A 21101-nucleotide genomic window follows, 5' to 3' on the forward strand; every position below is an offset into this window, starting at 1 on the left:
TTGGTATAAGCAATAAACATAAATATTTTGACTGAACAAAAAACAATAACAATAACTTTAATAAATATATATTATATAATTTTAAGAAAAAATGTATGTATTTTAAATGTTACTATCACTATTTGCTTAAAACAATAAGCATATTTAGACTGAACAAAAAACAAAATCTTACATCTGTTTATTTTTTTATGAGAATTATTTTCATAACGTATTGCTTTAAACAATATGCATCGACGCAAACTTACATATTTCGATTAAACAAAATATTGTCAATCTTGCATATTTTTAAAATGTTATATTTGAACGATATTTTAAAATTTGCAATATAAATGATTAATATCACTTTTAACTTTGAATACGCAAAATCACGTATTTCAATTGAATAAAACATTTACAATCGTACATCTTTTTAAAATGTTCTATGTGAACTACTTCAAAATTTCCAACACGAATTATTAATATCACATTTTTAAATACGCAAAATCACGTATTTCATTAAATAAATCTATTTTAAAACTTTCTATATAAATTAACATAATCACTTTTTACTTAAAGCAATATAAATATACGCAAATTTGTATTGAACAATATATTGTCAATATACATATTTTAAAAATGTTATATTTGAACAATTTTTTTTCAATTTTAAAATTTGCAATATAAATTATTAATATCACATTTACTTTAAACAGTATACATATACGCAAATTAAAATATTTCGATTGAACAAAATATTGTCAATCTGCATCTTTTTAAAATGTTATATTTTAATAATATTTTAAAATTTGCAATATAAATGATTAATATCACTTTTACCTTTGAATACGCAAAATCACGTATTTCAATTGAATAAAACATTTACAATCGTATATCTCTATAAAATGTTCTATTTGAACAATATTAAATCTATTTTTCAATTTTCTACATAAATTAACATTATCACTTTTTACTTAAAGAAATATATGTACATATATGGAAATGTACATATATCGATTGAACAAAATAACGTCAATCTTCCATTTCAATAATATTATACCTATTTTAATTTTTTTTATATAAATATAATAATCAAATTTTGCTTTAAATGCGAAGTCAGATATTTGGATTGATAAAATATTTACAATCGTATATCTTTTTAAAATGTTCTATTTGAATATTTTAAAAATTTTAATATAAAAAAATGTCATATATGTATTGCTTTAAACAATATGCATATTTAGACTAAAAAAAAATTAAAATATCACAACTTTTTAGGAACATTTATATAAATTAATATGAATACCTTTCGCTTAAAACAATACACATATTCCAAAACTCAGATATTTCGATTGACAATAAAATTTTGACAATCTTACATCTTTTAAAAAAATTTAAAATTAATTGTATGATTCAATAATGTTTACAATTATACATTTTTGAATCAATTTTAATACTATTACCCTCTTTTTTCCATTTGCACGTTAAAATTATTTTATTTATTTCCATAGTTATTTGGATACCCTACTGTCCGGAGGTATATTAAATTTTAATATAAAAAAATGTCACATATTGCTTATACAATATGCATATTTTGACTAAAAAAATTAAAATATCACAACTTTTTAAGAGCATTTATATAAATTAATATTAATACCTTTTGCCTAAAACAATACACATATTCCAAAACTCAGATATTTCGATTGACAATAAAATTTTGACAATCTTACATCTTTTAAAAAAAAATTAAAATTAATTGTATGATTCAATAATGTTTACAATTATACATTTTTGAATCAATTTCAATACTATTACCCTCTTTTTGCCATTTGCAGATTAAAATAGCTCTTAACAGTGCATTCACTTGAAAATTCAAGTAAATCGATAAAAACATGTTATTGAAATGTATTTACTGCTTTACATACTAACATACTATACACACTCTTAGTTATCATCTAAAAGACTTTTAACAGCGTTTTGGACTTCCGAGTCAAACATATCTTCTTCCATTGCCAGCTAAAATATGTAAATTTTAATTAATTTAATGAATAAAAAAATATATATATATATATATATATATATATATTATATATATATATATATATAATATATATATATATATATAAATATAGTGACATCTTTTCACTTACCGCTTGAAGTTTGAAGAGATCAACACCATGAGTAGCCACGTGCTTAATCAGATTACTTTTCCATTTAAATTGTTTGCTGCAGTGGGCGCACTTCAAAGATTTTTTTTGTAATAGTGACGGTACACATTCCGAAACATGATATTTATTTTTGTGTACTTTGAGTCTTTGCATACTCCTGAAACATGTCGAAAGTGAGTACAAAACCAATAGAATTTTAAAAGTGTACATTAGATTAATGAATACCTGAATTTTTTTATGCATTTATCACATTTATATGGCTTCGTGTTAGTATGAATAAGCATGTGTGCTGTCATACGATTCTTTCTTTCTGCTTCGTAAGGGCACTCAGTACATTTTAGTAGTTTCTTCCCAATATGCTGCTGCAAAGTAATTAGTGAGTAATTAACGACAAGCTAGCGTATTATATAATTATCGGTATAATCCTATTTTATAATACCTTTTTGTGTACTGATAAGCTAAATTTATCCTTAAAGTAAAAATCGCATTTTGGGCACTTTTCAAGCTCGCTGAGTCCATGCATTTTCTGGATGTGCTGATTGAGATAGTGTAAGCGGGTGCAAGTGTACTGGCATTGTTCGCACGATATCCTGATCCTTTCGCTTTTGTTATGATTCAGCGTGTGCTTCTTCAGTGTGTATGGCTGTGTGAACCTCTTTTCACAAATATTGCATTTATACAGCTTTTTACCGGTGTGCATAATAATGTGCCTCTTCAATTTGAAGTTGTCGTGCGATGCATACGTGCATTGAGGACACTGAAAAAATGTTTTTTAACTTAGTTTTCTACTTGCTCGAGTCATGTGACATAGTCCCGTCTTTGTGAGTATATTATAAGTAAGCAAACTTTAAGTATAGTCATAGATACTAACAATACACACAGAATTGTCTACAGTTGTCAAAGGTGTATTTCATATTAGTTTTATAATGTATTATTAGTGACCAAAGCAACGCGTCAACTGTACAAAAATTATTCGCCTTCAACCATTCGCTGTATCGTACGGTATAGCGGTATTATTTAAAAATAAATGAAATATTTACAATGTATGAGATTAAAATAATTATTATTGAAAAAAATGTTATTCTGATCTTTATTATCGTTTTTTATATCCTCAATTTATGTTAATAGAATTAATACTATACAGAAGGGACGTCATTTGGAAGGGCAGGTGGGGGTAATTGCCCCCCTCCCTTGAATTTAGCCTTCATATATAATTTCACTACTTTTAATTTCTATGTTCGCTAATAGAAATATATATCTGCTGGTAAAAATGTATTTGCACTTCACTAGTGAAAATATAGCTTCATTGAAAAATACACATTCACTGTAAAATTTATACATCACATGTAAATTAATAATGATGTGTATCATAAATGTATATATTACTATGTATGCAAAAGTACCAGTGAAAATGTATTCTGATATGATTTCAGTGAACTGGGATAGATTCAAGATTGTTTTCTTTAGATTTTCTTTGAGAGATAACCAGAGAATTTCTGGTTTAGAATCAGAGACGCCATTTTAGCTTTTTTCAAGGAAGGGGGGGGGGGGGTGCAAAAGTTGATTAGTCAGTGATCGGTTTTTTAATATTTCGATTTCATTAAAATTCATGGTATTTTAATAAATGATATGCATTTTTCTGGCCAAATTTGAGGGGGGGGGGGTTGAGTCAAGATGTGGGGGCTATCAAATTTACTTAATAATGTTTCATCTTCATAAACCAAATTCTCATACAGCAACAATACATGTCTGCAAATATTCTCCAATGCCTGAATACAACCGAAGAATAAATTTTAAAGCATACCTTTAACGGTTTCTCCACCAAGTGGGAGTTGGCGTGTTTTTTCAGCTTTGAGCGCTCGCTAGTAGTGAAATCACATATTTCACACTTGAAATTATTCCTGCATGTATGGGCGAACTTAGTGTGGCGCATGAGATTTTCTATAAAAAAAAAAGATTCGATTAGTTTTAGTATTTAAAAAAAATATTTTGTGGTATATAATATTATGAGGATAGTATACTCAGAGTTTCGAATGCCCTGTGGCACACGGGGCATTCGTGTGATCCTATAAGCGTCGGCTTGTGGACTCTCTCGTGGTTTAGAAGCGCAACCATCGTTTCAAACTCCCTGTTGCATGTATTGCACTTGACTTGCTCCACTTTGGATTGTTTCGATGGCAAGTTTCTAAGAAAATAAATGAATAAGCTTGGCTTTTATTAACTTTTTCACCTTAACAATGAGTGATTGCATTTATATTGTTGTACAAACAAATATAGGATAATAATTATGTAAAAATCAAAATATTTTACGTCTTGCCGTTATATACCTCAAATTTTTAAGTAACGGTTAGTAGCGAGTAGCCTTACTATAGTCAGAATATTTGCCGATTATGGAAAAAATATTGCAATATATTTCAATATTGAGTCCTTCAATTGAATAGTTATTATATAAATTATTTTTTATATAAACTCTTTTTGCAGACAGCTTCAATTATAAATAATATTTATTAAATAGTTGACCAAACTTTAATATAAAATTCTGTTTCAGTTTTTTTAACGCTCACCAACATAATAAAATTTAATACTAACTTTTTCGATTCAAACATTTTCTTCGTGGGTTGTTCATCTTTTGTCGATGCATTCACTGGTGATTCAAGTGTGTCTGGTAGCTTAAATGACACTGGTACCTCAACTGTGTCAGGTAACACAAAGTATTCTGATACTTCAATTGTGTCAGGTAATTCAAATAACGCTGGTACCTCAAATGACTCGGGTAGCACAAATGCCTTTGGTAGCTCTAACGCCTCTGCTAGCACAAATGAGTTTGGTAACTCAAAAGCATTTGCTAACACTGCATCTGGTAATTTGGTCGTCTTTGGTAACTCAAACGAGTTTTGCACATCCATTGGCTCAGATAACTCAAACAAGGCAAGTAAATTAGATGACTCTGGTACCTCACATGAGTCAGGAAGCTCAAATGCCTTTGGTGCCTCTGCTACCACATTTGAGTTTGCTAAATAAATTGCATCTTGTGCCGCAAACGAGTCTGGTAATTCGATCGTCTTTGGTAAATTAACTGATTCTGGCACATCCATTGGCTCAGATAACTCAATTGAGTCTGGCGCCTCAAACGAGTCAGGTAAATGAAATGACTCTAATACCTCACATGAGTCAGGTAGCTCAAATGCCTTTGGTGCATCTGCTACCACATTTGAGTTTGCTAAATAAATTGCATCTTGTGCCGAAAACGAGTCTGGTAATTCGATCGTCTTTGGTAAATTAACTGATTCTGGCACATCCATTGGCTCAGATAACTCAATTGAGTCTGGCGCCTCAAACGAGTCAGGTAAATGAAATGACTCTAATACCTCACATGAGTCAGGTAGCTCAAATGCCTTTGGTGCATCTGCTACCACATTTGAGTTTGCTAAATAAATTGTATCTTGTGCTGCAAATAAATCTGGTAATTCGATCGTCTTTGGTAGCTCAAATGATTCTGGCACATCCATTGGCTCAGATAACTCAATTGAGTCCGGTACATCCATTGGCTCAGATAACTCAATTGAGTCCGGTACCTCAAACGAGTCAGGTAAATTAAATGACTTTTGTACCTCATATGAGTCAGGTAGCTCAAATGCCTTTAGTTCCGCAAATAACTCTGCTACTGCATTTTCTAACGCTAATGAGTCAGGTATTTCAATCGTCTCTGGTAATTGAAACAAGTCTGGTACTTCAAACGAGTCAGATAAATTAAATGACCCTGTTACCTCATATGAGTCAGGTAGCTCAAATGCCTTTAGTGCCTCAAATCCCTGTTCTAACACATATGAGTTTGCTAACTCAAATGCTTTTTCTTTCGCAAATGAGTCCGGTGATTCAATCGTCTTTGGTAACTGAACTGAGTCTAGCCCCTCAATCAAATCGTATAAATTAAATGATTCAGGTACGTCATATGAGTTTGCTAACTCAAATGATTTTTCTATCGCAATTGAGTCTCGTGATTCAATCGTCTTTGGTAACTGAACTGAGTCTAGCCCCTCAATCAAACCGTGTGAATTAAATGATTCAGGTACGTCATATGAGTTTGCTAACTCAAATGATTTTTCTATCGCAATTGAGTCTTGTGATTCAATCGTCTTTGGTAACTGAACTGAGTCTAGCCCCTCAATCAAACCGTGTGAATTAAATGATTCAGGTACGTCATATGAGTTTGCTAACTCAAATGATTTTTCTATCGCAATTGAGTCTTGTGATTCAATCGTCTTTGGTAACTGAACTGAGTCTAGCCCCTCAATCAAACCGTGTGAATTAAATGATTCAGGTATGTCATATGAGTTTGCTAACTCAAATGATTTTTCTATCGCAATTGATTCTTGTGATTCAATCGTCTTTGGTAACTGAACTGAGTCTAGCCCCTCAATCAAACCGTGTGAATTAAATGATTCAGGTACGTCATATGAGTTTGCTAACTCAAATGATTTTTCTATCGCAATTGAGTCTCGTGATTCAATCGTCTTTGGTAACTGAACCGAGTCTAGCACCTCAAGCAAATCGTGTAAATTAAATGACTCATATGAGTCAGGTAACTCAAGTGCCTTTGGTAACTCGATTGAGTCTGCTACCACAAATGTATCTGGTTTAATTTCATTTCCCATTAATGGTTCCATGTATGATTTCATGATTTCATCTTTATTCACTTCATAATCCAAAAAAAGCATTTGTTTAAATTCGGCAGTTATTTCTTCTATATCTTCTTCATCGCACTCCATTTCTGCAATATATAAATTCATATTTTTATTTAAAATATTGTAGATGTATCAAAATTTCAACAAACATTTTTTTAAATGAAATTTTATAATACTACAGTAAGTCAATAAGTTCATAGAAAATCTAAAAAATGGCGCTTGTAGTATCGAAACAATTTTATTTCTTAAAAAGTACCATCTGTCAATAAATTGCCATCATCTTGTCAGCCATTTGCATCACATCCTTTCATTTTTACAATTGATTGAAGCAAACAACCTCTGTTATTTTTGTGCAATAAAAAAACGAGTTTCGTATTGTGATTAAATACATGAGTTTAAATGTAGTGTAGAATAAACGGAATCGTGTGGTCGATTAAATGGCTGGTTTGGCACTTTTCCGTTGCAATACTAACGAGTTACGGTATCGATACATAATCGTTGATAACGCATGGATCCACCACTACACTCCAAAGTCAAAGGAACAGTAGAAACAGTTGGTTTCTGAATACGACCCAGCTCCAAATAAGATAAAGACAGTGAAATCGGCCGGCAGGGTGATGGGCACGATTTTTTGGAATCAAGCGGAATCATCTACATTTGACTACTTGAAAAAAGGTTTTATGGGCTTGAAAAAGTCGGAAAAACGCTGGGCGAAGAGTATCGAGCTAATAAAGTCACTGTTGAAAAATAATAATGAATCAATCCAAAATAATGTGTTTTTCTATTGTTTTGTAAGGACTTGTTAGCCTACGTAATATATCTAGAAGAAATAAAATTATTATTTGAGGATTAAAAAGTTAAACCTATTTAAAGCAAAATTATGAATAAAACTATAATACTAAAATTATAAAACTATAATAAATTCTTAGCAAATTGAACATTGATAGTGTAGGGTCCACCAACGGCACGTACAAATCATTTATTAAAATGGAACAAATGCGATTAAACCTTAACCCTTTGAGTGCGGTGGAACGATATATCGTTCCGATACTTTATGCCTCTTGAGTGCGGCGGAACGATATATAGTCACGGCCATAAAAAACGTCTCGCCTTACCAATCAGTATTATTTTTTATTAACTATTTTTTGTAATGTTTTTGTATACAGTGTCTCACAAATATTAAAAAAATCTTTGTTAGTAGCATTATTTATATGCAATACATTTCTCTGTCATGACTTAATTATAGGATATACATATATTGCAACATTTTTTTTTGTCATTACGTTACTAATTTTATATTTCCCCCCCCCTTTTATCTCAAATAATAAATAAAATGTAGATGGATATAGGTTAAGTAACATGTATTAAATAATAAATTATCATAAAAATAATCAAAATAAACACTTTTTTTTGCATGGATTATTGTTATTTTTCGCAGACTTATTAAAAAGCACCTGCCGCACCTAAAGGGTTAAATTAAATAAGATGTTCATAGATACGTCAAATTTATTACTGATCTTTGCTGAACTAAATGATTAACGGTAAAGCGTTCGATATTGTCAAGTTGGCAGCACTGCAGAGCACAGCTTACACGTACATGCACACACACTTACTCATTCAAAGTTTGACGTTTGGCGATTATTGCGCGATTGGCATTGCATTACTGTTTCTTGATCCCACGATGGCAGGAAGACGACAGAACTCAACGACAATATTCATAATATATCCTTATTTACTATTTATCTGTTCGAGTCATATCTACACGAATTTACGTATAGAAATCATTTCAGAGATGAACATTTTTTTAAATTACTAATTATCGATAAAATAAATAACAAAACTTTATTTTGTATTCATGTTCATTATTTATCTATTAGGTATGCAGAAGCTGACATAAACAAATGTCATGTTATGGATGCGCGCGCAGCATTCCATCAAACGTCAAACTGCGAATGAGCATGTGTGCGTGTGCGTGCAATGTAGTGCTGCCAACTTAATAATATCGAACGCTAATCGTCACCTTTACCTGATTAACTTTCTATATTGTTGTTTTATTGTTTAATAGCTTTATAAAAAAAAATTATCTATAAATTCTCTATTTACCCATCACTAATTATTCTGTCAGGAAGAGTGTCTTGTTTGTTTTTAACTGTGGCAACACTCACGGCCTAATGTCAACGCGGTGTGCATGTAAGTAGCCAGCCATGTATACTATTTAGTAACAACGTCAGATATTGTTATATATTTATATATTACAACTCTTTGTTTATGTGGGATTAACGAACTTGCATACGAGTTTTGATCCAGAGGGTCTTTTTATGGACTAAGACGACAGGACACCCCTTTCTTACTACCTACTAATTAACATACTTATATAAATAGGGGAATGTCCTTTTTTCGTCAGCATTCATATTGATAAACATTACAACTCTTTGTTTATGTGGGATCTATGAACTTGCATACGAGTTTTGATCCAGAGGGTCTTTTTATGGACTAAGACTTTGGAAACACCCCTCTCTTACATCTAATTAACATACTTATATAAATAGGGGAATGTCCCTTGTTCGTCAGCATTCTAACAATCACTTCAAACCTTACGGTCAATCAGTCCTTCCAACCGACACCCTCGAAATACCGATTTTCATCGAGCACACGCAATATTTTAGAATGTCGGCGCCATGCTCAGAAACCAATGACTGACAAATATACTTAAAAGGAGGATTATATAAATTGGCAATAAGATTCGCGTAAAATAGTCAGAATAAAAATCAAATCTCGTCAGAATTTTATTAGCACCACGGTCAGAATAAACATAATGAACGGTCATAATAAAAATAATAGATGGTCAGAAATAAAATAACACATGGTCATAATAAAGTAACGCGCTGCCACAGTCACTTATTTTACGCAGAAAACTTGAAGTTATCAATCATCTGATAATCGTGGTACTCATATATGAACAATTGTTTACGCCTTTAGGACACTGCAGCGAAAGCGAAACTGTCTTATCGTGTTTTTGAATGACAGATTGCACACCGCACGCTGACCAATAGCAGACCGAATTCATTTCGCTGGATGTCCACAACAAGTTTTTGCGTGTTGATAGATTTTTGCAGTTTCACTTGTGTTTAAAAATTTAATTGAAAAGCTGTAAGAGAACGGACATTTTTGTATGATACGAGTTACAGTGATTATAAAAACAATTTTAAAAAGACGTCCTGATTTCATTTGAGATTTCTCGTTTTTTTAATCATTGTGATTCATATCATACAAAAATGCTCCTTCTCTAACAGCTCCAATCAGCTTTTCAATTAAATTGTTTTAAACACGAGCAAAAGTGAGAAAATCTGTCGACACACGCGAACTTGATGCAGAACATCCAATGAGATAAATTCGGTCCACGTGCGGTGTGCGATGAGTCATTCAAAAGCGTGATCGACAGAGATTCGCTGTCCACTAGCGTTTTATATCTGTTCGGTGCCGTTTCGCTTTCGCTGCAGTGTGCTAAAGGCGTTAATGAAATTAAGTAGTATTAAAAAAAAGGAAAAACCTTTATTAAAAATTATATTATGTTTTTTTTAATAATTAATCAATCATAAATGTTCCGAACAATAATTGCTTGTTCCCACCTAACCAGCTTAAATTTTAAAGACTAGAAAATTAAATTTATAATAGAGTTTTTGTGGCGAAGACACGTTTTGTATAATATTTTTAGCCCCTTTGAATACTTTAAATCTTATATTAAAAAAACTATATAATCTTAACTCTTAAGGCTCGGCCACACAGAGAGCGATCTGGCGGTCTGGTTGTATTATGCGATGTTGCATCAGTTCTGTCAGACAGAACGCGGTCTGCGACAAAGCACTCTCTGCGTGGCCGAGCCTTTAAATCAGCACATTTTTCAAGAAAATTTTCATACCATTTTTTTTTTGTTAAAAATAAATTTATATGAAGATTTTTAAATATTTTATAAGAACTGCATATTATTATACCGCTGCGTAGGCAAGAGTGGGACTGTGCAATTAGTTTTTGCGTCATACAACTTCCTAGTTACAGTATTCTTTTAAAAATGATTTTGCTAATTTTTGAGATGAGAATTCACAAAATACAAATTTCGAGTTAACTGAGACATGACTGGGAATATTTTTGTATTTTTTTAGGTTTATTTATTGTTAAAACATTTTTTGGTCCCATAAATATTTTAAAATGGGTCATCGCCATATTGTGTTAATTTATTATTATGGGTTGTCAACCAATGGTACTTGAGAGAACCAAAAAATATTAAAATTTAATTTAGAGAAATGCAAGTATTTATTCTGATTTCTTCATTTTTGGTATTAGTTCATTAATATTTATGCTCTACATATATAATTTCAATTTTTAAAAAGAATTTAACATTTTTGATTTCTCCCGAGCTGGCGACATACCTAGTACGAAAACGATTACGAGTGCAAAGGGTTAAACAATTCTTGATCGCGTAAACTATAAAAACTAAAGTTAGCAACAATTTTTTGGAAAATAAAACTTGTATTTAATTTTAAGTGTTTATTCCTGTATTCTTAGTTTTCTAATAAACATTTATAAAAGACAAATGGTCTTTTGTAACATATAAAATTTTTACTTTTTGCCGATGACTTTTCAATAAATAGATTCCATTGAGGATTGTAGAAAACTTGTTGAAAATATACGGACATGGCCATCCGCTAATAGATTAGCATTTATCATCAAAAAATGTCATTTCATTACATATTTTATTTTAATTATGAAATTGATAACAATGTTTCGATGTGCAGAACTGGAAATCGATTTTGATGTCAATCGGATTTCAGCGGCATTCCATCAGCATATAGAAAACATTCAGTAAAGTTTCTAAAATGTTGAAGTTTTTACGGCGATACGGTAATCAGTTGAGGAGCACGAAGGAACTACGTGCATTACATGATCACCTAGTTCATAGTACGCTTAAACTCACTTCTCTGATCTGGTTGTTAAATACTTTATTATAATGTCGTTATTAAATAGAATATTATTTTTCAGCAAAATGCTCATTTCCCCCTACTTGTTTTCACCCCAAAGAAATATGCAGTGTGAGAAGTGTTGAATACAGCCAATTTGACGTTTGAATGGAATCGGTCGCCGATGAATAATCAGAATAATGGTAACATACTTATATATGTTTATATTATTACATTTATTGTATTTCTTTTTAAAAATGTCAGGTTTTATTTGCCTAGAGTGTGGAATAGGTAGTATTTATTTTAAAATATACATGTATAAAATGCATAATAAGTAGCAAGATTTATGGTATACTTGCGTCGCTTCGACGGGCGAAAAGTGTATAAGCGCACACATTTAAAATGTCCGAAAAAATGCATATAGCCTAACCATAGCCAAAGCGTCGGTTGTAAACACCGCATTCGAAATCATTCGAAACACCGCTCCACACATTTAAAATGTCAAAAATGTCAAAATAAAAAAATTAGCCAGCTCGTTCTCGTTCTACAGGAGATTTTTTTACGAATGAATATAGCAAAATATAACATAAGTAGTATAAGCATGAAGATAATGGGCAAGAGGCTCACTGCCGCGGGGCCCTCATGCCAAATGTCGTTAATCCATTTAAACTGAATATTTTAATTCTGCGCCATGTGGCGAACTTCCCAAATTATGAAATACCGAGATTATTCGTAGCGCAGACCGAAACTGACGCTAAAAGCCGTTAGTGCAATGGCCAATTTAAAAATGGCGCCCGCGCATGCGTCTAATTTAACCACAGCGAATGCCCCGGCCGTAAACATCGCATTCGAAACATATACGGTTGAAACTGACCTATTCCTCGGGCCGATCAGCTCGAGCAGGAACAGCAACGAATCTCCACCTTGCACAAGAGCCTGCTAGTCACACCGAATATCGGAAACGAATGACAAGTTTGAGTCGAACGCGTTGCCGCCAGACGGTCGCAGCAGTGTTGCCAACTAACAAACGTGTGTTCGGAAACGCGCTTAAAACTATTTACGCAAATAAAATCTTAGAATTCTAGGATTTATTTCTAAAATCGCAAAATAACTTTAGATGAAATATTCCAGTGTCTTGTCACACAGAAAAAATATTTTTTATGCAATTGATATTTTTTACTAGCAATAACAATGAAATATCGTTTTTCAATATATCAGCATTATAAAAAATATAACCAAGACTGACCAAAAAAAATATTTCATCTAGTTTATTTTTAAAATGGGTGATCCAACTTGAGTTTCTAAACTTTAAAAAAACGCAAATTTAAGGATAACATTAAATTTTTAAAATCGAGCATTGGCTGTATTTCGCTTAATGTGTCAAATAATATTAATTATATAATCGCATTTGGACCTTTTGCTACTGCAAATCCTTTCGATGTACTTTTCGTATATTTCAGACGGTATATCTAAGCACACGAAATTAAAGTTTGTCTGTACTTCAATATTACAATATTATTTAAGAATATGATATAAGATTGTTAGTCAAAGTATATTCAAAACGAATTTTGGTCAACTGGAGGGCGTAAAAACAATTATCATTTCTCAAAACGTAAAAAATTCACTTCAAAAGCAATAAAATCGAGTCGGCGCCGTCGCTGACGGCACGATTTTATTGCCTTTGGCGTGGATTTTTGACTTCTGAGAAGGTTTTTTGCGCTCTCCTATTAATCAAAATTCGGTTTAGATGCGCTTCATTCGATTCTCACTTATTGTAAGTCGCAATATTGTTATAAAAAGTAAACTGGCCAACTAAAATGACCTGACCTGGCCTTGTTTTTGAAAATACTCTTATATGATAAGTCCGAAGCAATATCATTAAGGATGGCTATAATATTTTTAAAACAGTGTAATATCGAAGCGCAGACAAATTATGAAGCAATATGCAATATCTGTGTTTGTACTTTCGTTTATTTTTTTCTGAGAGGTGAGTTATTCAAATTTGTATTTTAGACCTAATGAAAGTTCTAAAACTATGATTTTTAGAAATTGTATTAGTTCAATATGAGTTTGACTAATTAGCTTGGGTTTAAAAATCAAATGAACGTTTCGCAACTGTAAAATCGAATTTCATATACATTTTAAAGCAGCATATAATTTCAGTTAAATTATATTTTCGCTAGTAAAAACATTTATCTGCTGGTGAGTGTATTTGTACTACAGTAGTGAAAATATAATTTCATTGAAAAATACATTCACTGTAACATTTCTACTCTCCTTAAAAAAATTTAAATTTTTAAATGACATTTTTTTACATCCTTTAGAAATCTGTCCTCTATTATCCTGCACGTATATATATTTTCTATTTTTAGTGTCCCATTTTGATATTTATAAAATCTTACCGTAGTATTGCGATTTTGTATTATCGTATATTCATAGATTAAAAATAATAAGTAATACGTTGAGATTATGTTTTCTGATCCTTGCTTAACTAAATGATTATCTTACTATATTATTGTTTTATTATTTCTTAGTCTCCTCATAAAAAATCCCCATCACTAATTATCCCGTCATGAAGAATGTCTTAATACCAGAGTATTTTAAGAATATCTTGTTTGTTTTTAACAGTAGCAACATTTACGGCTTTATGTCAACGCGGTGTGGGCGTAAATAGCTAGTCAGGTATACTATTTAGTGACAACATCAGTATTTGTTTAGAATGTCGGCGCCACGCTCAGAAACTAATGGTTGACAAATATACTTAAAAGTAGTATTACATAAATTGGCAATAAGATTTGCGTAAAATTAAATGGACAGAATTTAAATCAACTTTGGGTCACAATAAAAATCAAAACTCAGTCAGAATTTATTTAGCACCATGGTCAGAATAGATAATAAATGGTCAGAAATAACACATGGTCATAATAAAGTAACGTGCTGCCACAGTCACATGTTTTACGCAGGAAACTTGAAGTTAACCTATTTTAACATCTCATTCTAATTGTGGTACTCGCATATGCGTCTTTGCCTTTAGAACAATTGCTTAATGAAACTAAGTAGTATCTTAAAAAACCGTTATTAATAAACGGATGTGCGCTTCCCGCTCTCCACGCTATACCTCGAACACGGTTAATCATACGAAGAAATAAATTTGACCATACTTATAGAAAATTTTATGCTCTACAAGTCTTGAGAATCATTTAATGATATGCGATGCTTAGGAAGTGAGATATTTGCAATAAATAGTGATTTTTGTGACTAGCGGATATGATATACTTTAAAACTGTTCAGCCCGTCTTTAAAACATCAAACAAAGGTCTATGCAAAATTTCAGCGTTTTATTTTTCATTCCGAGAAAAAATCCTTATTTGACTGGACTATTAGAATATACATTGTTTTATATTTTTTAGGTTTATCCTGGTGTTTGTAATTATTTCTTATATTTAAAAAAAATTATTAAGAATTTCTAATTTAATTTGTTGCAGGGTGATACTACTTTAGCTCTTTGGATGCATTCAATGATCTTCGCCATTAGATATCACCATGCTTGCTGTAATAGGACCAGAAAGACCAGTAAGGTTTGTCTCAGAGCTTCAAATGGAAAGTGTGGATATTTGGACGCCACATGAAATATCAGGATAAGTACGAGTGAAGAAACACGTATAATTCACTGTTGTCATGACAAAGAATTTATTCCACTGCGTAAGTCATACATCTGTGATCTCTCTGCGAGCTGCTAATTTGCCCGACTCATTTTTTAGGCATTTGAGCCAAGTACTATATAAAAAAATAGAAAAGGAAGACATTACAATATTAAATAGGCGGCGATGACCGCAACAGAAGCACGGGGAGACTCCAAGTTGTACTTAGTCCAGTTCGTAGTAAGAATTCGGTATGTCTGCTTTGCAAAGTTCACCATTAAAAGATATAAATGTAATTTTAATCATGTGACTTTATGTTTCATATGTTAAGCTTACGGCTACACTCTACTGCTCCAAAATGGATTGCGATGATCGAGTGTAAAAGAGATCATCTGGAATTGTAAAGATTGCCTGCGCAAGAAAGTGTACTTCCAGCCGACCAAGAAGAGGCAACAAGACAAATATTTTGCAGCTTCAGCCATACCTACGTCTGTACGTAATTATGAGCAAGAGCTGTTTCCTGCCCAATTTTTAAAAGTTTATAAATAAATTGCCCTATGATATTCACGTTATAATAAAAAAACAATACTTGATCGCGTAAAATTTAAAAACTAAAGCTAGCGACAATTTTTATGGAAAATAAAACTTGTATTTAATTTAAAAGTGCTTTTTTCTGTATTTTTAATTTTCTAATAAACGTTTATATAAGATAAAAAATAAAAAAATTGTCTTTTTTACATACAAATTTTTTACTTTTTGCTGATGACCTTTTAATAAATAGATTACAATGAGGATATAGATTAATAGATTAGCGGATGGCCATGTTTATCATTAAAAATTGTCATTTCATTGCATATTTTATTTTAATGATGAAATGGATAACAATGTTTCGCTGTGCAGAACTGGAGATGAATTAGTGTTAATCGGATTTCAAGTGACATTTCATCAGCATATAGAAAACATTCAGTAAAGCTTCTAAAATGTTGAGATTTGTACGGTGATACGATAATCAATTGAGATCGAAGGAAGTGCATGTAATAATATTAAAAGTGTTCGAAAATAATACATATGTATTGTATTATTTTAGGTGATTTGTTTTCTTTGCACATTACTGTTTGTATTTGTGTATCATATATACAATTTTGTATTTAAATAGAATATTATTTTTGAGCAAAATGCTCATTTCTCCTACTGTTTTTACCTCAAGGAAATATGCATTGTGAGAAGTGTTGAATACAGCCAACTTGACGTTTGAATGGAATCTGTCGCCGATGAATAATCAAAAATGGTAACATACTTATCTATATTATTACATTTATTGTATTTTATTTTTAAAAAATGTCACGTTTTATTAGCCTAGAGACTGCAATAGGTAGTATTTATTTTAAAATATTGTTACACCACGGGACAGCAAGGCGAAAAGTATGACGCGCGTGACCCAAAGGATTGGCTAAGGGAGGGGGCTAGCGTCATGGTCAGAGGGTGGAATAGACTGGCGCTCGCCATAGAAGACGGACGTCATTTCGGCTTAAACGACAGAACTACGACAAGACTCGACGAAAAGTACCTTTAATAAATCAGAAGTGAGATCAGGCGACATGCGCGTCGTTCAGGACTGTCGAGGAAGTATTTACGTAAACGTTGAGTTAATTTTTCCTTGGTAAAAAGTAATCCTAGGGACGCGTAAATAAACAAGATGGCGACCAACAACGAAAGCGGTAGCGGGAGTGTCGGCAGTGCATACAGTAACAGTAGCGTGAGGAGCATCGACGGTGCAGGAAGAGCACGAGGCATCCGGCCCGAAAGCGTTGGAGTTGGATTGCGAGCGCTAGAGTTAGTGCTGAAACCACCTGGGGTGGGAGCACTGGAGCCACATGGAGTGCGAGCGCTAGAGTTAGTGCTGGAACCATCCGGAGTGGGAGCGCTGGAGCCACCCGGAGTGCAAGTGCTAAAGTTAGTGCTGAAACCATCCGAAATGGGAGCGCTGGAGCCATCCGGAGTGCGAGCGCTAAGTTTAGTGCTGAAACCATCCGGAGTGGGAGCGCTGGGGCTACCCGGAGTGCGAGCGCTAGAGCTAGTCCTGGAACCATCTGGAGTGGGAGCGCTGAAGCAGCCTGGAGTGCGAGCGCTAAAGTTAGAGCTGTAACCATCCGGAGAGGGAGCGCTGAAGGTAACCAGAGCAAAATCGCTGGAGCCAAGCGGAGAGGCAGCAGCAACTCGAGCTGCATATATGGGGAGGAGCTTGCGTCAAACGATTTCTTGGAGATGGATGTCAATGAAGAAAGTCACGGATAGAGTGACTCGAGCAATGCTGCGAGTGACTCTGAAGACGCCCAAACGCTGAAAACCCGATTCATGAAGCAGGTTGAGTCGTGGTTTAGCTGACGGACTAGCCGACACCGGAGCCCCAAGAGGGTGGTAAGACAGGAGTCGGCTAAACGTAGACGTCAGGAGACCGAGCAGGTGTCACACGCGTCAAGTGCAGGGCAATGTAACCATAAAGCGTCAAGAGACGAGCGGAATCATCGAAACATTCGATCCACAGTGCCCTACATTTCGAGCAGATCACTGTGGACCGAATGGGGCAGATTCATGGCTGGACTGACTATAATAAAACTTGTATTTTGCAGGATACGATGTGGGGCTCGTCCCAGCTATGGTACAATCGCCTACAACGCTATGACTTGACCTGGGAGGAGTGGAAAGTTCGACTACAGAGGGCTTTCGAACTACGAGAAGAACCAACGGTGTTGCTCAAGAAGTTAATGGCCGACGATGACCAAGTACTACGACGATAAATTGGCATTGTGTGACCAGTGCTAATTATCAGGACGTTGGGCGGTGTCCTGCATTATAGACGGAATACCAGAAGAACTAAAAGCAAACGCATTGGCATGTTGTTGTTTGACTCCGGACTCTTTGTATATGAAGTTCTTGATCGGGCTGGACTTTTATAAATCGCCCAAGATCAGGAACATTCGATAGGCGGAGACTTCCACGTATCACAGCTATGTACTGGACACGTTAGCTGTGGTAGAATCTATAGAGATTTAGGGTGTACATTTCAAAGTGATTACTGATTGCTCGGCAGTTAGGGCTACTTTGCTGAAAAGATATTTAGTGCCTCGTATAGCTATATAGTGGCTAGACATTCAAGAGTACGATATAGAGGTTGAATATCGTCCCGGAGAGGAGATGCGACATGTGAATGCATTGAGTCGGAATCCTACAACTGTCAATCTGATCGACGGTACTGAGGCTGATTGGTTTTTATTAGTACAATTGTAGGATGAAAAAGCTCAGGAGATTATCAGAGCATTAGAGCATCGCACAAGCTGACACGCATATTAGGAAGGAATTTACAGTAAAAGACGGTCGACTATATCGTAAGACCGCTTTCGGAGATCGTCTGTATGTACCTGCAATCATGATGAGATTGGCCACCCGGGGTTTGAGAGATGCTTATCACTAATTAATAGAACTTATTGGTTTCCTTGGATGAGAAGGTTTGTGTGCAAATATACAGCAGCCTGTCTAAATTGTGCATATGCTAAGGGTGCATATGGGCGCAGAGAAGGATTTTTGCATCCTTATGAGAAGCAAGCGGTTCCTTTCGATACAGTGCACATAGATCATTTAAAACCCTTTGTGAAAAGTGTGAAACGAAATAGTTATCTGTTAATGATAGTAGATGGTTTCACAAAATATGCCATTGTGAAACCCACAAGCACCCTGACTTCAGCTGAAGTGATTGAAAATTTGTGATGTGTGTTTGCAGAATCTGGTTATCCGCGGCAGTTGTTTCTGACCAAGGCATTTACTAATTTTTTGCAGGAGAAGGAGGTTAAGCATGACAGGATCTGATTGATCTGTTGGAAAGTTGAACTCTGACATCAGACCAGTCTGATGATAGGAGTGTAAGTTTTTGGTTGGGAAGTGGAAGCAATTAGGTATTCTATTAATGTGGACATAAATTATTTCAGGATGGCCGATTGTTACACCACGGAGGAGCAAGGCGAAAAGTATGACACGCGCGACCCAGATGAATGGCTAAAGGCTCGGCAGCACAGAAAGCGGTCTGTGGAGGCGGGAAGCGATATCTGACCGATGCGGTCAGGCGGTTTTGGTGAATGATGCGATGTTGCATTAGTTCTGTCAGACAGAACGCGGTCTACGGCGATCTACCGTAGACAGCGTTCTGTCTGACAGAGCTGATGCAACATTGTATCATTCAACCAGACCGCCTGACCGCATCGGTCAGATATCGCTTCCTGCCGCGACAGACCGCTTTCTGTGTGGCCGAGTCTTAAGAGAGGGAGCGAGCGTCATGGTTAGAGGGTGGCAGGGTGAAATAAACGTCATTTCGGCACTATGGCTTAAGCGAGAGAACTATGACGAGACTCGAGGAAAATTACCTTTAATATACATATATAAAATGCATAAGTGGCAAGATTTATGGTATACTGGCATGGCGAAGGGAGGTCTGCTCCCCTCCCCCCCCCCCCGGGGGCGGAGCGCAGCCGGTGATTTTATGTTAATTAAATATAAATTACAAAAATTAGTATGCCTTTTTTCTTGACAAAACCCTTCCTTGACAAAATCCCGACTACGCCTCTGCTTGCATCTCCTTCGGGAGGCGATAACTGCGCACATAATGGGCCTTTGCAAGAGGCTCACTGCAATGTGGCCCTCCTGCCAAATGTCGTTATTACATTGAACCTGAATTTTTGAATTCTACGGCATGTGGCGAACTTCCTAAATTATGAAATACCGAGATTATTCGCAGCGCAGACCGAAACCGACGCTAAAAGCCGTTAGTGCAACGGCCATTTGAAAAATGGCGCCAAACGGGTGCGTCTAATTTAACCATAGCAAAAGCCCTAGCAGTAAACACCGCATGTGAAACATATTATGTTGAAACTGACCTGTTCCTCGGGCTTCACGGCCGATCAGCTCGGGCAGGAACAGCAACGAATCTCCACCTTGCACAAAACCCTGCTAGTCACACCGAATATCGGGAACGAATGGCAAGTTCGAGCCGAACGAGTTGCCGCCACGAGCAGTGCTACCAACTGGCAAACGTGTGTTTGGAAATGCACTTAAATCTATTTATGCAAATAAAATCTTAGAATTCTAGGATTTATTACTAAAATCGCAAAATAACTTAAGATAAAATATTCCAGTGTCTTGTCGCACAGAAAAAAATATTTGTCATAATTGATTTATGGTGCCGTAGTGAATTTTTTTAATAAATTTAATATTTGATAGATACTTTTTTTAAAACAATATTTTGTTTTAAATATTTCGCGGAATATTCTTGTTATTAATTATTTTTAAACAGTTTCTAAAATTATTTTCAAAATAACAAAAAATAAAAATGTGCTAATAATTTAGAATAAATTGATTTTATGATAAATAAAATAATATGTAAATATATAATACAGTAATTATTATGTAATTGTAATTCAAATCGATCGTTAGATTAGGTTCGCCTAGATTTTCCTAATCTCACTGATGAATATCGTGATGATCAATTAAAATCGAGCCAGTCGTAGATATTAGGTATTGAAAATTTTCTAATAATGACTTACTTTATATAAAATATATTGTATATATTCAAAAACAAAATAAATGTGGCGGACTATTAATTCATTATGGCAAAAACTAGACGGCACT

General features: G+C 34.2%; 1 protein-coding gene and 2 long non-coding RNA genes across 7 annotated transcripts; 2 read left to right on the top strand and 1 right to left on the bottom strand.

The window, feature by feature from the left end:
- Nucleotides 1-1443: 1443 nt before the first annotated feature.
- On the bottom strand, nucleotides 1444-20476 carry LOC148234580 (uncharacterized). The gene is made up of 8 exons (XM_088187835.1): nucleotides 20351-20476; nucleotides 4734-6915; nucleotides 4166-4329; nucleotides 3949-4085; nucleotides 2584-2901; nucleotides 2370-2506; nucleotides 2127-2301; nucleotides 1444-1992 (listed from the first exon to the last, which is right to left on the bottom strand). The coding sequence occupies exons 2-8, from the start codon at nucleotides 6911-6913 to the stop codon at nucleotides 1921-1923; spliced, it is 3183 nt and encodes a 1060-aa protein (XP_088043961.1). The 5' UTR covers nucleotides 6914-6915; nucleotides 20351-20476; the 3' UTR covers nucleotides 1444-1920.
- Nucleotides 8443-16150, top strand: LOC148234581 (uncharacterized). 5 transcript variants are annotated; one of them, XR_015810095.1, is made up of 5 exons: nucleotides 8445-9019; nucleotides 11867-11987; nucleotides 15270-15486; nucleotides 15546-15676; nucleotides 15757-16150. It is a non-coding gene; the product is annotated as an uncharacterized LOC148234581 (long non-coding RNA). The 5 variants fall into 5 exon arrangements; XR_015810094.1 differs by lacking the exon at nucleotides 8445-9019 and adding an exon at nucleotides 11647-11785; XR_015810096.1 differs by lacking the exon at nucleotides 11867-11987 and having other exon boundaries at nucleotides 8443-9019.
- LOC148234582 (uncharacterized) lies at nucleotides 19208-19983 on the top strand. Its single transcript, XR_015810099.1, has 2 exons — nucleotides 19208-19342; nucleotides 19409-19983. It is a non-coding gene; the product is annotated as an uncharacterized LOC148234582 (long non-coding RNA).
- Nucleotides 20477-21101: the final 625 nt, after the last annotated feature.

This window comes from Plectrocnemia conspersa, unplaced genomic scaffold (assembly GCF_051122295.1).
Source record: "Plectrocnemia conspersa isolate PC_06_02 unplaced genomic scaffold, ASM5112229v1 ptg000006l, whole genome shotgun sequence".
In the NCBI taxonomy this organism is placed as follows: domain Eukaryota; kingdom Metazoa; phylum Arthropoda; class Insecta; order Trichoptera; family Polycentropodidae; genus Plectrocnemia; species Plectrocnemia conspersa.